Source organism: Cebus imitator, unplaced genomic scaffold (assembly GCF_001604975.1).
Source record: "Cebus imitator isolate Cc_AM_T3 unplaced genomic scaffold, Cebus_imitator-1.0 Scaffold56, whole genome shotgun sequence".
In the NCBI taxonomy this organism is placed as follows: Eukaryota; Metazoa; Chordata; class Mammalia; order Primates; family Cebidae; genus Cebus; species Cebus imitator.
The window spans coordinates 8,175,336-8,192,869 of record NW_016107371.1 but is presented as its reverse complement, the minus strand read 5'-3'; the positions used below and the strand labels follow the sequence as shown (position 1 = coordinate 8,192,869).

At 41.6% G+C, this 17,534-nt stretch overlaps 1 protein-coding gene across 1 annotated transcript; it reads left to right on the top strand.

Annotated features, from left to right (window-relative positions):
• Positions 1-506: 506 nt before the first annotated feature.
• On the top strand, positions 507-3,290 carry CUNH3orf80 (chromosome unknown C3orf80 homolog). The gene has a single exon (XM_017529012.2). It carries the CDS (start codon positions 715-717, stop codon positions 1,456-1,458), a length of 744 nt encoding a protein of 247 aa, XP_017384501.1. The 5' UTR covers positions 507-714; the 3' UTR covers positions 1,459-3,290.
• Positions 3,291-17,534: the final 14,244 nt, after the last annotated feature.

Genomic DNA, 17,534 nt, shown 5'->3' with positions numbered 1-17,534 from the left:
CTGGGATTCCCGGCTTCCCAGCTCCCTGCCTGCAATCAGAATTATCCGCCGGTCCCCACACCCAAACTCTGGGACAGCAGTGGGGCTGCACTAGCCATTAATGGCCATCATCTATTTTTAATCGGAAGATCACAAGAAAGATGATACGCAAATCCCAGTCGCAAGTCAATTTAAATAACATTCCTGGGGAAATCCAATCACTTAAAAAGGAGACACCTACGCGAGCGAGAGCCCCCGCCCGTCTGGCGGGCCTAAGCGGGAAGGCTGAGTTAATCAAGATCAAGGGGCCCCCGGGCTAAGAGAGGAGCGTTAACCCTTCCAGTCCCAGAAAGAAACTAGGCAAGGGAGGAAAGACGCGGCCGGCGTGGGCCAAGATGCCCGCGGCAGCCCCGCGCATGCTGCCTCTGCCATTTAGAGCGGCTCCAGACGCCTCGCACCCGGCCAGGGCGGTTGGGCGCGCGAGGTTAAGGTCAGAAGCTCGGGAAACTGCTTGGGCCGCGAGTAGCCGCCGCCTCCCGCAGCCTCTGCGCGCCGCGGGCTCCTCCTCCCGCCCAAGCGTGGCCAAGTGAGGACTGCTCCGGCCGCAGGTAGCTGAGGCGTGGGAGGCTGCGCGCTCGGTACCCGAGCGGAGCGCCAGGGAGGGGCCGACGGACGTGCGGGCGGACGGACTCCCCAGCCTCCCTTCCCGGACGTTAGCCGCGTTCTGCGCGGGCCATGTGGGGACCCGGGGTCACGGCCGAGGGCCTGTCGGTGGCTCCGGCGCCGCCGCCTTTGCTGCCGCTGCTGCTGCTGCTGGCTCTGGCGCTGGTGGCGCCCTCGCGGGGCGGCGGGGGCTGCGCGGAGCTGGCGTGCGGCGAGCGGGAGCGCTGCTGCGACGCGACCAACGCCACGGCTGTGCGCTGCTGCAAGCTCCCTCTGCACGCCTTCCTGGACAACGTGGGCTGGTTCGTCCGCAAGCTCTCCGGGCTGCTCATCCTGCTGGTGCTCTTCGCCATCGGCTATTTCCTGCAGCGCATCATCTGCCCCAGTCCACGGAGGTACCCGCGCGGCCAGGCCCGCCCGGGGCAGCGGCCCGGGCCTCCGGGGGGCGCCGGACCGCTGGGCGGCGCGGGGCCGCCCGACGACGACGACGACTCGCCAGCTCTGCTGCGCGACGAGGCTGCCGCCGGCTCGCAGGACTCACTGCTGGACAGCGGCGGCAGCGGCCGGGGCCGGGGAGGCTGCGGGCGCTCGGACCCCTCCTGCACCTCGGAGCACGAGCTGCGCGTAGTGTCGCCGGCCTTCCTGCAGCTGCCCAGCTACGAGGAAGTCAAGTACCTGCCCACCTACGAGGAGTCCATGCGGCTGCAGCACCTCAGCCCCGGGGAGGTCGTGCTCCCAGTGTCGGTTCTCAGCCGCCCGCGAGGCGGGGGCGCAGCGGAGCCCGACGGCGGCGAGGGCCGCTTCCCCCTCATCTGAGCGCTCGGGGATCGGCGGCTGGTGCAGGGCTGGGGGCTGCGGGTGGCACGCAACGGCCGGGGTGCCGCCGCCGCCGCCGCCAACTGCCTCAGACCCTATCTGGCACCCCGGCCTAACTGCCCGGCACCTCAAGACTGGGTTGTGGTCACTCGTCTCCCTAGCGTTCTCCCGGGAGGTTAGGTTTCCCTGCGTTTCATTCCGTTGAAAGAAACGTGGGGCACGCGCGAGGCTGCGGCTGCAGCAGGCGACCCCCGAACGCACCTTCGAAGGACGTCCCCGCCCTCTGCCTTACCTGGTCCTGTGGTTCACTCGTAAGTGCCTGCTTCCCGAGTCGAAGAGAACACGTGAGCCCTTTGGTGCGTCGGGAGAAGGGCGGTCTTCTTTAGGGCTGAGGAGAAAGCGCGGTTCCACTCCTTTCCCTACCTGCCATTTGGACAGGTCACGGTCTCCCAGGGTGGGCACAGGGCGGGGAGCTGTTCGGGACGAGCCGCGACCCGGGACTGCTGCGCGTGGGTGTGGAGAGCGGCACTTGGTATGATGGACTCGTTCCCATGCAGCGGACCCCCAAAAAACCCCTCGATGTCTTCCTGATCCAGCAAATAGTCACAGCTGGTGTTTCACAATTAGCTGGAGTGCGGGGAGTGGGGGAGGGGGAACACCTGTGATACGCGGTTAGTTGCTGTACATACTGAGGGCGCAGCAACTACGTATATCCATTCGGCTGGACTTTTGATTGTTCAATAATTGAGAAGGTATTTCTATTTATTTGTCTTTTCTTCTAATATTTTTACCATGCATTGAACGCAACAGGAGGGTATTTCAGCAAATTCATGGCAAGGTAATCGTCTTATCACTTTTTGTAGGCCATTAATGGTCAGGAAATTGCCCACACTCTGTCATTATTGTTTAATAAAACGTTGGACATTATTTCATTAAAAAAGATAAACAGAGGTATGGTCAAACAAGGAAGCATATTTGACATAATAAACATGACGGATATTTTCACTATTTGAGAAGAATATATTTTATTTTTAGTACTGTGACATAATATATAACTTTTTATAATAATAACTGTATGCATTATGTAGTATAGTGCTTAATTGTATCATTCACCACATAGTTATATGTAAAAATAATTGACAGGTACATGCCACTTCATGAAACATATGATATGCATTTTCGCCTCCATTTTTCATTGGGAATACATTCCACAACATGATCCAAAACATAAACACTTGTGACTTGTAACTTTTGTTTAAAGCCATTAATTGTGCAGTAATGTGCTACAGAAGGATTTGATCTGCTTCTCTTAAGAAACAAATGTGATTGTATCAGTTTCCTGTTCTGTGACATACCCTTTAAAAGTAAAAGGTAATATAACATTTTAATACATTGTGTGTAATGTACATATGCATATTGTCTATGTACTGTATACACATTATTTATAATATTGTATTACAGTTTATCATTCTCATGAAAGGAGAAGAAGGAAAACAAATACAAAAGGTTTCTCTGCTTGAGAAAACGTGAATGTTATATCAAAAACAATTACACACATGGATCTTATACATGTTTTTAGAACATTGTTCTTCTGATTAAAGAAGTCTGACACTCCTGAAAAAACCTTAAAATGTCTGACGTATTAGAAGAAAATTATTTGATTAAACTTCTAAAGGCTGGTTGAAAAAGTCTGACATTTCTGAGAAATTTTAAAATGTAATAAAAAAATGGTTAAATTTCTAAAAACTAATGACCCTATGACTAAAGAAAAATCATTTCAAGTGTATTAAAACACAGTAAAACATTAAAATATTTTCTCTGTGCAAATTTTATCAGATGTGTGGCTATATGGTAGTATATCAAAATATGAAATATGTATTTGTTATTTAAAGCAATTTGAGCTGTGAATTGACAAAAGTATCAGAAGATGAGGCTATATCAGTTCAGAATGGTACAAAATTTAATTACATTATAGAGATAATCACATATATTAATGTTACTCAAATACCGTAAATTTTTGTTACATGTGGCTATCCATACTACTCACCATTCAAACAAACTGGAAAGTTGCCATATTTTAAAAAATGATTTATTCTTTGAGGTTACACTGTTTTAGACATTTCACAAATGTTACCTGTATCTGAAACATCAACCTAAATATCCAAATACCTGTACCAGCATAAGAAGCATAGTCTATATGTAGTTACTGTAACATCTTAAAGAAATTCAACAAAATTCTATAAAAATACTTACAATATGGATCAAGTATATATCTCTTTTATCAACTATGGAACATTTCTCTCCTTAAAAACCTAGAATGTCTATAAAGTAGTATACACTTGATACTAATCGCACAATGAGGTTCTATTGAATTTTAAAATAACAGGTTTTCACCTGTCTTTTTTACCAGCCCAACCCACAAGCTTTTATTCACTTCCCTCAGTTCAATAGAAATGAATTTGACTCTGCTGTGGGGTGTTTTTTTGTTTGTTTTCTTGCAATCCACTGATTTACCAAGGACAATTTTGTTCAGGCATAATTCTGTGGAAAAAAATTCTTTAAAACACTGTTTTTATTAGTGATAAATGAGCATGTCTCCTGGTAATACATATACATATAACAGCCCATATTAACATACACAGAACCTGTGTGTTTATAACGCTGAACTGCCTGGATGGAAACATTTTTAAAGCAGTAAGGGCAGTATCTAGGTGTTAAGTTTTATAGATTTCACCTGGAAATTATTTTTTACCTAGACAGAACCTATTATCTATAATTGCATGTGTTTATTAATACAGAAAATATTCTGTTACCTGAAAAAAATTACAAAGAAATGATTATTTTACTTATTTTTAATATTCTGTAGTAAAAGTGGAGGATAAAACATTATGTTCTTCAAATATATGTAGAATAATACAATATTAACTTATGGCATGAAGTATTAATGGAATTTATATAGAACATTAATTTTGTGGTATATCTATTTTTTTTTTTTTTTGAGAAAAGATTTCATTTTGTTGCGCAGGCTGAAGTGCAGTGGCATGATCACAGCTCACTGCAGACTTGACTTTCTGAGCTCAAGGGATCCTCCTGCCTCAGCCTCCCGAGTAGCTGGAACTACAGGTGCACGCCACCACACCCAGCTTAATTTTTGTATTTTTTTGTAGAGATGGGGTTTCGCCATGTTGCCCAGGCTGGTATCATCCTCCTGGGCTCAAGTGATCTGCCTGCCTTGGCTTCCCAGAGTGCTGGGATTACAGGCATGAGCCACCATGCTCAGCCTGTGGCATATATATCTTAACCAAGCCCACCTGGGAGTGCAGTGTTTTCTAGTACTAAGTGAGCTTTTGCTCCTGGTTTTCAGTTATCAAAGTAATTTGAATACTAAAACATTTTAAGCACATTTTATTTTCACTGACTTCTCATGAGTAGGGAAATAATGATCCTGCATATTGTACTCAATCTGGAATGTGGAAAAAATGATTGATTTTCTAAATTTAGGTGCTAGATATATAAATATGTATATTGTATATGTACAGTTGGCTTTCCTGTATCTGTGGGTTCTGCAGATGCAGATGCAACCAACTGTAGATAGAAAATATATATTTTTTAATTTTTTGAAATTTTTTTAAGAAAGAGAAAAGAACATTTTAAACTGCTAATTAAACAATATGGTATAACAACTATTTACATAACATTTGTATTAAGTGTTATAAGTCATCTAGAGATGATGTAAAGTATATGGGGGGATATGCATAGGTTACAGCCTCCTACACCATTTATATCAGGGAGTTGATTTTGACCTCTGCAAGGGGTCCTAAAACCAATCTCAATGGATACTTAGGGATGACTGTATTTTGTGTGTGTGTGTGTGTGTGTGTGTGTGTAATCACCAGTTGCTTAAAAGCAATTTGTTATGTGTGTTCAATATCATAACCAAGGGGAAAATGTCTCCTTGAGATAGAATGATAGTTTTAAGAGGCCATTAATTGCCACATTCTGCAAATGTGAGTGTGCTTCAACCATGGCAAATGGCATTGGCAATTATGTCAAAGGGCATGAAGTGTACTCTATAAGGAAAGCAAGATTCAATTGTAAAGGCCAAAGGGAATATTAAGGAAATGGACTCACTTAACAATTTAAAAGGCAATATGCTAAGTACCTTAATGTTGTACTTTTTGCATAAAGTTTCCCTCAAGTGGAATTAATAAAGGAAACAATGGAAACAATTCAAAGCTGAAACTGATATAAACATGAATATGATGTCTAGATTTATACAATATTCTGCACTTTTATTTAAAATTTTATGAATTGTAATTAATTTGGATTTCCAGCTTGAGAGAAATAATGATGTATGTTGAGTTTTATTTTGAACAACAAGCATTAGCCATCTCTTCAAAAGTATAAGTTTCTAAAACGGATCAATAATAGAATACTTGGTAAGTTTATATCTGACCTCAGTAGTTTACGATTTACTTTTTCATTCTCCTTCCATGCATTGATGAAAAGGCTAATAACTGGTACACTAAGGGAAGGTATTTTGTCAACCAAGGAATGAATTAGCAACAGCAAATGGCAAAAGATTAAGCCATTCTTTCTTCCATATGGGTAATACCAGAAAAGTTACAGTATTCCTTTGTAAAATTTTGTCTGTAAAAATAATCAAATATCGAGTAAAACCAATACTTTTGCCATATCTAAATATATAGAACCCAATTTTATTATTTATTCATTTTTACTTACAGAACTCACTTTTTAAATTTATTTATTAATTTTTTGAGATGAGTTCTTGCTCTGTCACCCATGCTGAAGTGCAGTGGTGTGATCACAGCTCACTGCAGCCTCAACCTCCCAGGCTCAAGCAGTCTTCCCACCTCAGCTTCCTAGTAGCTGGGTACAGGAGTACACCACCATGCCTGGATAATTTTTAACTTTTTTCATTGAGACCAGGTCTCACTATGCTGCCCAGGCTGGTCTCGAATTCGTGGGCTCAAGAAATCCTCCTGCCTCGGCCCCTGAAAGTGCTGGGATTGCAGGCATGAGCCACTACGCCCGGCCACTTTTATTAATTTTATGGCAAAAATTACACTATGGTGGAGATACTTATGTGTGTTGCCAAACCAAATAGTATTATTTGTATCCCTCTTAAGCTTCTTAGCTAAGTATCTTGTCTGATATCTTGCCATTCTTATTTTCTTTTTTGTGTGTGTTGTTCTTATCCTGCTTTAGATTTTCAGTAGATGTTTCCTCAGAAACACATCTTTTAGAACTCCATGTTACTCTGCTGTGATTTCATATCTCTCTGGTTATGGCTTCACCTTTTGTACAGCTTCTTCTTTTGGTGAAATGGTATTTCCCAATATGCTTTCTTTGTTTTCTCTTTGCATTTGACTTCCGTAGTTTTTCCACATGGACCCAGGTGTGGTTTCTCCTCTTTAACCACTAAAGGACTGTAAGCTTTTAAAATCTGTTATTATCTGTGGAGCTTTTCTCTGTGATGCTGGACAATCAAATATTGTCATGTCTCCGGCAAGGATTGTTCTAAATCTCAAATGTAATAGATCTAGATGTACTACTACCTCTTTATCTTCTGCTTTCTCACCTGGATTTTCCTGGAGGGCTTATTAGCACTTTTTTCCCCATGTTTTCCCAAAGATGTGTTCTCTGTTATATTAGGACAATTAATTGGACCCTTGCATTTTGGTGATGACAGGGATCTTCTTTCGGCTTCCAAACCTCAAGTATATTCTTTCTTCAGGGACTACTACATCTTTCTACTGGATTTTTCTCACAGGCATCATTGTGCTATTCTCTGCGTGTGTCACTTTATGTAAGTAATGATCACCTGTTTTCTTCCTATTTTTGCTCACAGACATTTTATTTGTTGTACTATTTAAAAGATCATATCCTCTGTCTTTGTAGGAAAGACCTTATTTGAGCCTCTGGACCTCAAAGGTGACTTGATTCACAATTGATTGCTCTATCTTTTATAACATTCTTATGGATTTTTTGCATGGGCTTCTCTGAAACTTCCTCTGTATAAGATATCTCTGTTTTACTGGATAGACTAGAAAATGTTTCTACTTTTACATTTATTTTATTCCTTCTTGCAGAAATGATCTTGAAGTTATAATACCTTGAATCCCCACTGTAGTAGGACCTTATCTGAAACTGTCAATAGTTTTATTTTCTGCCTCTTCGTTGCCTACATTAGTTTCACCAGACAGAGGATTAGAACCTTCCAGATTATTCCTGTTTCATTTTGGTTTGTGTGAATTTTTTCTTCTGTATTGACCAAAGATAACACCAGATAAAAATTAATATTATTTTTCTAGGTCTTAAAAACATCTTCTTTCCATTTGTAGATTTCAATTTTTGTTGCAAGTTCTTCATTGGTTTATCATTCTTTTCCATGTGTATAATCCCTGCTGAACTACCCAAATGATCAGACTCTGAAGATTTATACCAGTTTTACCTTCTTCCACCTCACTAGCCCTTTTCAATCTGCCCCCCACCCCCCATGTTACATTCACTGTCTTTTGTTTCATAGCTCCATCATCTGAGTTTTTCTCTTGGAAATTCTTCACTATATATGTATGTATATATATATATATATATATATATATATATATATATATATATATATATGTATTTGTTTTTTTTCAGACGGAGTCTCGCTTTGCTGCCCAGGCTGTAGCATAGTGGCGCAACCTCAGCTCACTGCAACCTCCACCTTCTGGGTCAAGTGATTCTCCCGCCTCAGCCTCCTGAGTAGCTGGGACTACAGGCATGCACCACCATGCCCAGCTAATATTTGTATTTTTAGTAGAGATGGGGTTTTGCCATGCTGGCCAGGCTGGTCTTGAACTCGTGACCTCAAGTGATCTGCCCACCTCAGCCTCCCAAAGTGCTGGGGTTATGGGTGTGAGCCACCAAGCCCAACATCTTCACAATATTCTTTTAAACTTTATTTATTTGAATCTTGTCTGTTGATGTAAGCAACTGAGACTCTTGCAGTTTTTATCAGTTTTGTATTTGGGTCTCAGACATGGGGTCATTTTCTGACTCAGCTTTTTTTGAAAATTAAGCTTATGGCCAGGCGAGGTGGCTCATACCTGTAATCCAAGCACTTTGGGAGGCTGAGGCAGGTGGATTACCTGAGGTGGGGAGTTCGAGACCAGCCTGACAAATATGGTAAAACCCCGTCTCTACTAAAAATACAAAAATTAGCCAGGTGTGGTGGCAGGTGCCTATAATCCCAGCTGCTCAGCAGGCTGAGGCAGGAGAATCACTTGAACTCTGGAAGCGGAGGTTGCAGTGAGCCGAGATCATGCCACTGCACTCCAGCCTGGGTGACAGAGCAAGACTCCATCTCAAATAAAAAAGAAAATTAAGCTTACATTCCTTTATATTAATTTCTCTTTGCACATATCTGTTTGGCTAGGCAAAGGTTTTAGATTCTTGAAAATCTTATATATATATATATTTAGGGTATATCTGATTCTTTGACTAATTCAATCTTGTATATTCTTTGGCCATGTCTCCAGTTTCAGAAGCATTTATTTTAGATTCATATTTTTAACAAGGGTTGAAAAAGAAGGTTTTTTTTTTTTGACAGATCTCACGGTCGATTCTTATTTTTGTTCACTGTATCAAGCATTTCTTCAAATCCATTATATTATACTTCCAAATAGTGTTTTCATTTGGATTCTGCCATATGTGATTTCATTCCAAGAAGTCTTCAACTGCACTGCTCTTTTTTTTTTGATGGTTTCAAAGTTACTTATAACTCTTATTTGGGTCGAGATTTTCTCTTGGTGCTTTAAAAAGTTTTGTGGCCAGGCGCGGTGGCTCATGCTTGTAATCTCAACACTTTGGAGGGCCAAGGCAGGCGGATCATCTGAAATCAGGAGTTCAAGACCAGCCTAGCCAACATGATGAAACCCCGTCCCTACAAAAATACAAAAATTAGCTGGGCATGATGGCGGGTGCCTGTAATCCCAGCTACTCGGAAGCCTGAGGCGGAAGAATAATTTGAACTCTGTAGGTGGAGTGTGTGAGCCCAAGATCGTGCTATTGCACTCCAGCCTGGGCAACAGAGCAAGACTCCATCTCAAATATATATATATATATATATATATATATATATATACACACACACACACACACACATATATAAAGTTTTGTATGATTGTAATCATAATAGGTTTGTTGCCTGATGTACAAAGCAAGTTAATATGCAGAGACACCTGGTTGCAGCAGAGAAAGAGGTTTAATCGTAGGGCCACCAAACAGAAGAGGAGATGAGAGGAAACCTCAAATCTGTCTCCCTGAGGATTTTGGTTTTGCAGTGGGCCAAGGTGTTGAGCTCGTTGATTGGTCAAAGAGTACAAATGTGTAGTCATGGGACAGCATCAGTATTCTCATGCTCATTTGGTTCCTTTGTGGGGATCTTCAAACTCATCTCCGCTGTACTTCTGGAATTCAAGATCTGCTAAAGAAATTCCTAAACAAGAGCCTTATGATTAGAAGGTGAGAAATCTTATTTATAGGAACAGTGGGGATGCAAATAGTATCTAGTGCCACCCTAACTTTTGATTACAAGGAAGTGAGTCAAAGTGCAGCCTGATTAATGCTTAATTGTAGTTGTGTATCTGTCCAGAATTCTTAAGGCTGTGAGGAGGGCTTCATGGTCACTTGACTAGCCTTCAAAAAAATTTTGTATGGTCTTCCACATTTTCTTTTGAGTGAAAACTTGTCCAATCAAACTTGAACTCTAAATGGAACATAAGAATAGAACATAAGACCAGGTGGGAGTGGCTCATGCCTATAATTCCAGCACTTTGGGAGGCTGAGGCAGGCAGATCACCTGAGGTCTGGAGTTCGAGACTAGCCTGACCAACATTGAGAAACCCTGTCTCTACCAAAAATACAAAATTAGCCAGGTGTGGTGGCTCATGCCTGTAATCCCAGCTACTGGGGATGCTGAGGCAGGAGAACCGCTTGAACCCAGGAGGCAGAGGTTGTGGTGAGCTAAGACATCACCAGTGCACTCTATCCTGGGCAACAGAGTGAGACTCTGTCTCAAGAAAGAAAAAAAAATCTCCTTGAAAATATTTCCACAGGAAAAAAAGGCAAAAACAACCATTTTCTCCAGTGGTCCCAGCAGTCTCCTGGGTTTGTGCTTTGAAATGTTCCTAAACTTTCTGTTGACATCATCAACATTTATTTGTTCCTCTAGTTCTTTTGGTGTTTACAGGAGCTCTCTGATAGCTGCCAAGTCTCCTGTGGGTTTTGGTTTTATTTTAAGTGTCCTGGCATTTTCATGAGAATTCATGAAACTGGGCTTTATTTTACTTTTATTCCTTTTACAAATACTTCTTGATAACATACTAAGTTCAAGTCACTGTTTTCATCTTTTTTCTTTACATGTTTTATTTGGCATATAATAATTGTACATATTTGTGAGATACATAGTGATGTTTTGATATCTATAATGTATAGTGACCAGACCAGGGTAATTAGCAGATCATCTCAAACATTTATCATTTCTTTGTGTTGGGGACATTCAATATCTTCTTTCTAGCTATTTGAAACTGTATATTTTTTCTTTCTTTCTTTCTTTCTGCTGGGGACATTTGATATCCTCCTTCTAGCTATTTGAAACTATATATTTCCTTTCTGTCCTTCTTTCTTTCCTCTTTTTTTTTTTTTTTTTTTTTTTTTTTTTTTTTTTTTTTTTTTTTTTTTTTCTTTCCAGGATCTCTTACTGTGTTGGCCAGGCTAGTCTCAAACTCCTGTACTCAAGTGATCCTCCAATCTTGACCTCCTAAAGTGCTGGGATTACAGACGTCAACAACTGTGCCAGCCTATATTTCTTTAGTAGGAGCTTTGGTCTATTGGTGCCTGTCAGGTCTTCTGTGGATTCAATCTTTTTTAAAGAAGTTCTCAGAGGTTTCTTGATTGTTGCAAGAAGTCCAGCTGATTTGCATCGAGCCCTGGGCACTCTCCCAAGTTTCTTGTTGATTGTCTTCTGGGTCAGCAATTGACTGTGGAGTTTTCCCAAGGCCCTTGGTTTCTGTTGGGTCTTCCACCAGTTCTGCCTTTTCTTTAGATATCCTAAACCATCTCTTTCTCCCTGTGAGTTTTTGCCATTTCCACTTGGCAGATCTAGGGTTCTTGTTGCTTTCACTCTCTAGTTGTACTGTTTGCTTTGGCATTTTCATAAGCCCTTTGCTGCCTGTCAGGTTTTCTTCCTGACTGCATTTTCTCCAGTGGTCCCAGCAGTCTCCTGGGTTTGTGCTTTGAAGTGTTCCTAAACTTTCTGTTGACATCACCGACATTTATTTGTTCCTGTAGTTCTTTTGGTGTTTACAGGAGCTCTCTGTTAGCTGCCAGGTCTTCTGTGAGTTTTGGTTTTATTTTAAGTGTCCTGGCATTTTCATGAGAATTCTTAGAGTTTCTGCTCATTCTGTTTTGTGCTTTGGAGTACTCATGAGAGTTCTACGGGCGTTTCACCACTTATTTGTTCCTCTGCTTCTTTCAGTGATTGCGGGAGCTCTCTGATACCTGCCAGGTCTTCTACAGTTTTTGCCTTTTCTTCAGCTGTTTTCATCAGTCTCTTAAGGAATGTTAGAGTTTCTACAGGTTTCCAATTATGCTTTGCAGTGCTCCTAAGATTTTTGTGGCTAACTTTATTTTAGTAAACATCTGTAATCAGTTATAATTAGTAATATCATTAGTGAATTCCTGAAATGTATAGTTACTGAGTTTGCACTCTGGCAATTCACTTTGATAAGTTAAATATCATTATTTCTAGCTTGCTCTGATTTAACATTTGGTAGCATTTCAGCCTTTCTTCCAAAAAATAAAATATAGGCATGCACCCAACTTTAGATATAAGCTCAACATTTGCTGTGAGGGTGATACTTTTCATTTCTATCCTGTTGACTATAACAAAAATAACTATAATTCACTGAATGCTAACATATGCCAGGCACTGTGCTAGGCATTTTACATGTATTATTTCACTTAAAATTCACAGCAGGAAGAAGTGAGGATTATTAACCCCATTTTACAGATGACAAAAGTAGGGCCCAAGAGGTTGAATTACATGCCCAAAGTCACACGACTGATAGGTAAAAGATCCAGGAAGCTGATCCAGCCTGTCTTACTCCAAAACTGCTGTTCTCAACCACTCAGTGTCTCAACACGCAATTAATTTAACCTTGCTGAATATCTTTTTTCTTTCCTGAGACAGGGTCTCACTCTTTTTTCTAGGCTGGAGTGGAGTAGTGCAATCAAGGCTCACTGCAGCCTTGACCCCCCAACTCCTGGAGCTCAAGTGATCCTCCCACCTCTCAGCCTCCCAAGTAGCTGGGACTATAGGCACGTGCCACCATGTCCAGCTAATTTTTGTATTTTTTGTGGAGACAAGGTTTTGCCATATTGCCCAGGCTGGAGTCCTGAACTCCTGAACTCAAGCAATCTGCCTGCCTCGGCCTCCCAAAGTGCAGGGATTACAGGCACGGCGGCTGTAATTTTCTGTTTAAAGCAACTACTATTAAAAATACCTTAGGATCTGTGCTGGGAATCTATAATAATACTCAAAATTATTTGTAGGCATGTAGAAATGTTTAATGGATAAAATAGATATAATCTGAAATGCCTGACAAAAATCTATTTAGATACTGGTTTGTTTTTTGGTTTTTGGTTTTCGGTTTTTAGTTTTTTGTGTTTTGGTTTTTGTTTTTTTTTCATTTTTCCATTTCATTCAGCTAATGCCATTAGTGCCAAGTGTGCCTTCTTCCCAGTCTGGCTTAATTAACTTTAAAAATTGAAAACCATTTCTTAAAAATAGCTGGTAAATCATGTCCAACATTTTAAAAAAGAAACAGCAGGGAATTTGTATGCTCAGCATAAAAATGAGAACCATAGAGTCTAACATAATATCACTAAATACCCAATGGTAGCTAATATCAGAGCAAAGACAAACATAGCACATTCTTATATTAAGATTCTGTTTATATTTTGGTGTAGAATATGAATGTTGTTAATACTTCATATGGGCCAAGTGTGGTGGTTCATATCTGTAATCCCAGCATTTTGGGAGGCCAAGGCAAGGACTGCTTGAGCCCAGGAGTTCAAGACCAGCCTGGGCAGCAATGTGAGACCGCATCTCTACGAAAAATAAAAAAATTAGCCAGGTGTGGTGGTGTGCACCTATAGTCCCAACTATTCAGGATGATGAGGTGAGAGGATCACCTGAGCCTAGGAGATTGAGGTTGCAGTGAGCTACCATCATGCTACTGCATTCCAGCCTGGGTAGTAGCAGGAGACTCTGTCAAAAAACAAAAACAAAACAAAATAAACAACAACAAAAAAATACTTCATATAGAAAACATAGTGGTTTAGAGTTGGTCTGTGGAATATGTGGAGTCTGCATGCCTAGGTAAATCTCTGTTCTCTAGATTGACTAGTTATGTGACCATAAGCCCCATAATTTGTTCTATGGTTCTGGAACATAAAAATGTATGTTCAGTACCATTGTAAACATATTGGTTGACACTGCATTCTTGGTGTGAAATTCAAATCTCTTTGTAGAAATTCCAAAACTTTTCTAATTAGTCCTGGACATTAATGATTTCAAATAAGAAGAATAGAAACACATTTATGTCAAACAAAACATATTAACTTCACTTTAAAAACCTACAAGATGATCTTCAGGACTGATTTTGGTTGAAGTGACACACTGTGAGTGTATGATTGGGTCAGAAAACAGAAATGGGGATGGGGCAGGCAAGGAAGGACTAGATGTGACCCACTAAATGAGACTGGAGGGGTTGAGTGTGGACACCTTGCTGTTGAGGAGCCAGCGTTGTCGGAGAATAGTAAGAAGAGCCAGACAGATTGGCCATGGGAATCAGACTGGCATGCCAGGTCTTGAGGCTTCTCAGAGAAGCTCTGGGTGAGGACAAATGTGAAGCAGTGGCCTCAAATGTGGGTCCTGCAAAAAGAGGGGAACAACAGACACAGGGACATGCTTGAGGGTAAAGGGTAGGAGGTGGGAAAGGATCAGAAAAAACTACTGGGCTCTAAGCTTAGTACCTGCGTGATGAAATAATCTGTACAACAATCCCCCATGATACAAGTTTACCTATATAAAACAGCCTGCACATGTGCTCCTGAACCTAAAATAAATGCTTAAAAAATTAAAAAGAAAAAAAAAGTGGGCCCTAGGAGAATGGACATCAAGGCTGTAGGAAAAGAGCTGGAAGAATAAAGGTTGAAGCAGATAGAGAAGGGAAAGTACAGTAATGAGGGTAAATGGATTGGTCCAATGGACATTGAAACCCATGTCAGAGATTTTATTTATCTATTTTTTGAGAAAGAATCTTGCTTTGTCACCCAGGCTGGAGTGCAGTGGGGTGATGTTGGCTCACTGCAACCTCTGCCTCCCAGTTTCGAGCAATTCTTCTGCCTCAGCCTCCCGAGTACCTGGGATTACAGGCACCTGCCACAATGGTCAGCTAATTTTTGTATTTTTAGTAAAGACAGGGTTTCATCATGTTGGCCAGGCTAGTTTCAAACTCCTAACCTCAAGTCATCTACCCGCCTCAGCCTCCCGAAATGCTGGGATTACAGACGCCCAGCCTGATATAAAGGCTTTTATATAAACATTTCTGATTTTTAACCTGCAGAAAAGACAAACAAGGCAAATAATTATCTTTAAATATTTAAAGGGTGAACTTGTAGGAATAGACTTAATCTTATTTTATAGGGTTCCAGAAGACAGAACTCAAAGTTTTTTTTTTAAAAAAAGTCAAATTATAAACATATGAATTATCTCATCTGTCTACCTATTTATTCATCCAGCCATTCTGTAACTTACAATTAAACAGACTTAAGGGTGTTTACAAAAAGCACATAAAAATAAGACCCCCCCCAAGAGTAGATGAAAAAGCAGGTCAAAGGCAAAAGCAGTTCAAAAAATAAGGCCAAATGTCAGTTCTTAGCTTTATAGCAGGAAATACAATGAAAGAAACAGCCGACTAGTTAAAGGAGTCATGACATTTTGTAAGTCAAAACCAGACCAGATGCTTCAGAGAAGCACAATCCTCCTACTACTAATATCTGGGAGAAGCTGTTCCTGTGGGTTCTCATAAAGAAGACACTATAAGGTCAAGAATAACATATGTGACCATCTCTACAGTAAAGATGCTTTGCAGGGCTTCCAAAAATGAGATCTTCAGTATAAGCAATGGCATAGCATTGACACTTGCCACAAGGGAGGCAATTTCTCAAGATGTCTAAATAATGTAGTACAGAAACTCTTAACATTGGGTGCTTTGAGCCAATCCCAAAAGAGATTTTATTCTAGAGGTCTTATTCTAGAATTATCTTCAAAGTTATATAGATGACTATACAACTTTCAAGTCACTTTCCATAAATGCTGTTTCTTCTCACATTTTATTCTAGAGGTCTTATTCTAGAATTATCTTCAAAGTTATATAGATTACTGTACAACTTTCAAATTACTTTCCATAAATACTGTTTCTCTCATTTAAGCTTTTTAAAAGTCAATTTTACTGCTTTTTAAAATAACGAAAGTTGTAGTTAGGAAGAAAATGGAAATAGAAGGCAGGACTAACCTGCAGCTTTCACTTGGACCAACAGAACAACATGTGGAGACTCACATCATGAACTTTTCTCCAAAAACTACAGCAGGAACATACCAGCAAAGCCAGGAGAATCTGCAGACCCTTTGAAGGAAGCAGATTGCTGCTGCAGGCTCTGAGAGACAGCCAAAATTTGTGAGTCTCCAAAGTGTGAAAGTGTGAAAAGGGGATCATCCAGCCCCAAACACACATCCCCACTTGGGAACCTGAAGGCGCAGATCACTGGAGAAGAATTTGACCTTACCTGGAGCTAAGGTGAACTTAGAGAGCCAAGGGAAGTACAGGGGTAGAGGAAGCAGCGGGAGAGTGCCTGTGAGCACCCTCAGTCCCTGGGGAAGCCATTTCTGACTTGGTCTCACGGGGGTTCTTGGGGAGGGCTGCCAGTGGAATTGGGGAAGGACCACAGGGAGAAGGAAACTTCCAACTGAACTTTGTAACAATTTCAACTGAATGCGAAGTTTCCTGGACAGAAGAATCTGGGAAAGAGGGTGAACCACAAGTGCAGACAAAGCTCAGAAGTTGCCGCAGGGAGGTGCAAAACCTGAAAAGCTTGTTTTCCCAGTGGGGTGGCCTGAAGCCTGGGGTGAGTCCTCAGCCCAGCTCACCTCATGTCTGAAAATAAACTCAGTGCTGTTGGGGGTGGGAAGTGGGGCATGGTGGGAGTAAGACCAGCTTTTTGGGCTGTATGGGGGTTGGGTGAGGCCTGTAACTGCTGGCTTTCCCCCACTTCCCTGGTAACCTGGATAACACAGCAAAGGCACACATAATCCCCCTGGAACATAACTCCATTGGCCTGAGAACAACACCGCCATCCCCCACAGCGCCACAGCAAGCCCCACCAAAGGAGAGTCTGAGCTCAGGCATGCCTATCCCAGGCTAGACCTGATGGTCTTTATCTGCCCTGGTTGCTGAAGGCAAAGGATGTAATCTCTTGGTAGCTCTATTGCCCCACCTACTGCCTGAGAAACTTATCCAGGTAACCCTAGGACAAGATTGTATCCTCCTTATTCTACTGCAACTGATGCTCTCTTGAAAGCACTATCTCCTAGTTAGAGGCCAACTGACACAAAACTAGTGCAATAAACAACAACACAACAAAGGACCGTCACAGAGTCCACTTCACTCTCCTTCTATTTCCACTGGAGGAGGTGCTGGTATCCAAGGCTAAGAGACCTGAGACAGATAACATCACAGGACTCTTTGCAGAGACTTCCAGTACCATGCCAGCCTGGTAGCTCTGCTAGGCATCTAGATTTAGAAAAGAAATAACAGTCACTGCAGTTTAGCTCTCAGGAAACCACTTCTCTGAGCACTCACATCCAGGGAGCACCCTGTGGGAAGAAAGAATCTGAACAGCAGCCCTTGAGCCCCAGATCTTCCCTCTGACAGAATCTACCC

What these genes read in the sequence shown, in the direction of transcription:
- CUNH3orf80 (XM_017529012.2), top strand. Translation starts at nt 715, where the DNA reads ATGTGGGGACCCGGGGTCACGGCCGAGGGCCTGTCGGTGGCTCCGGCG.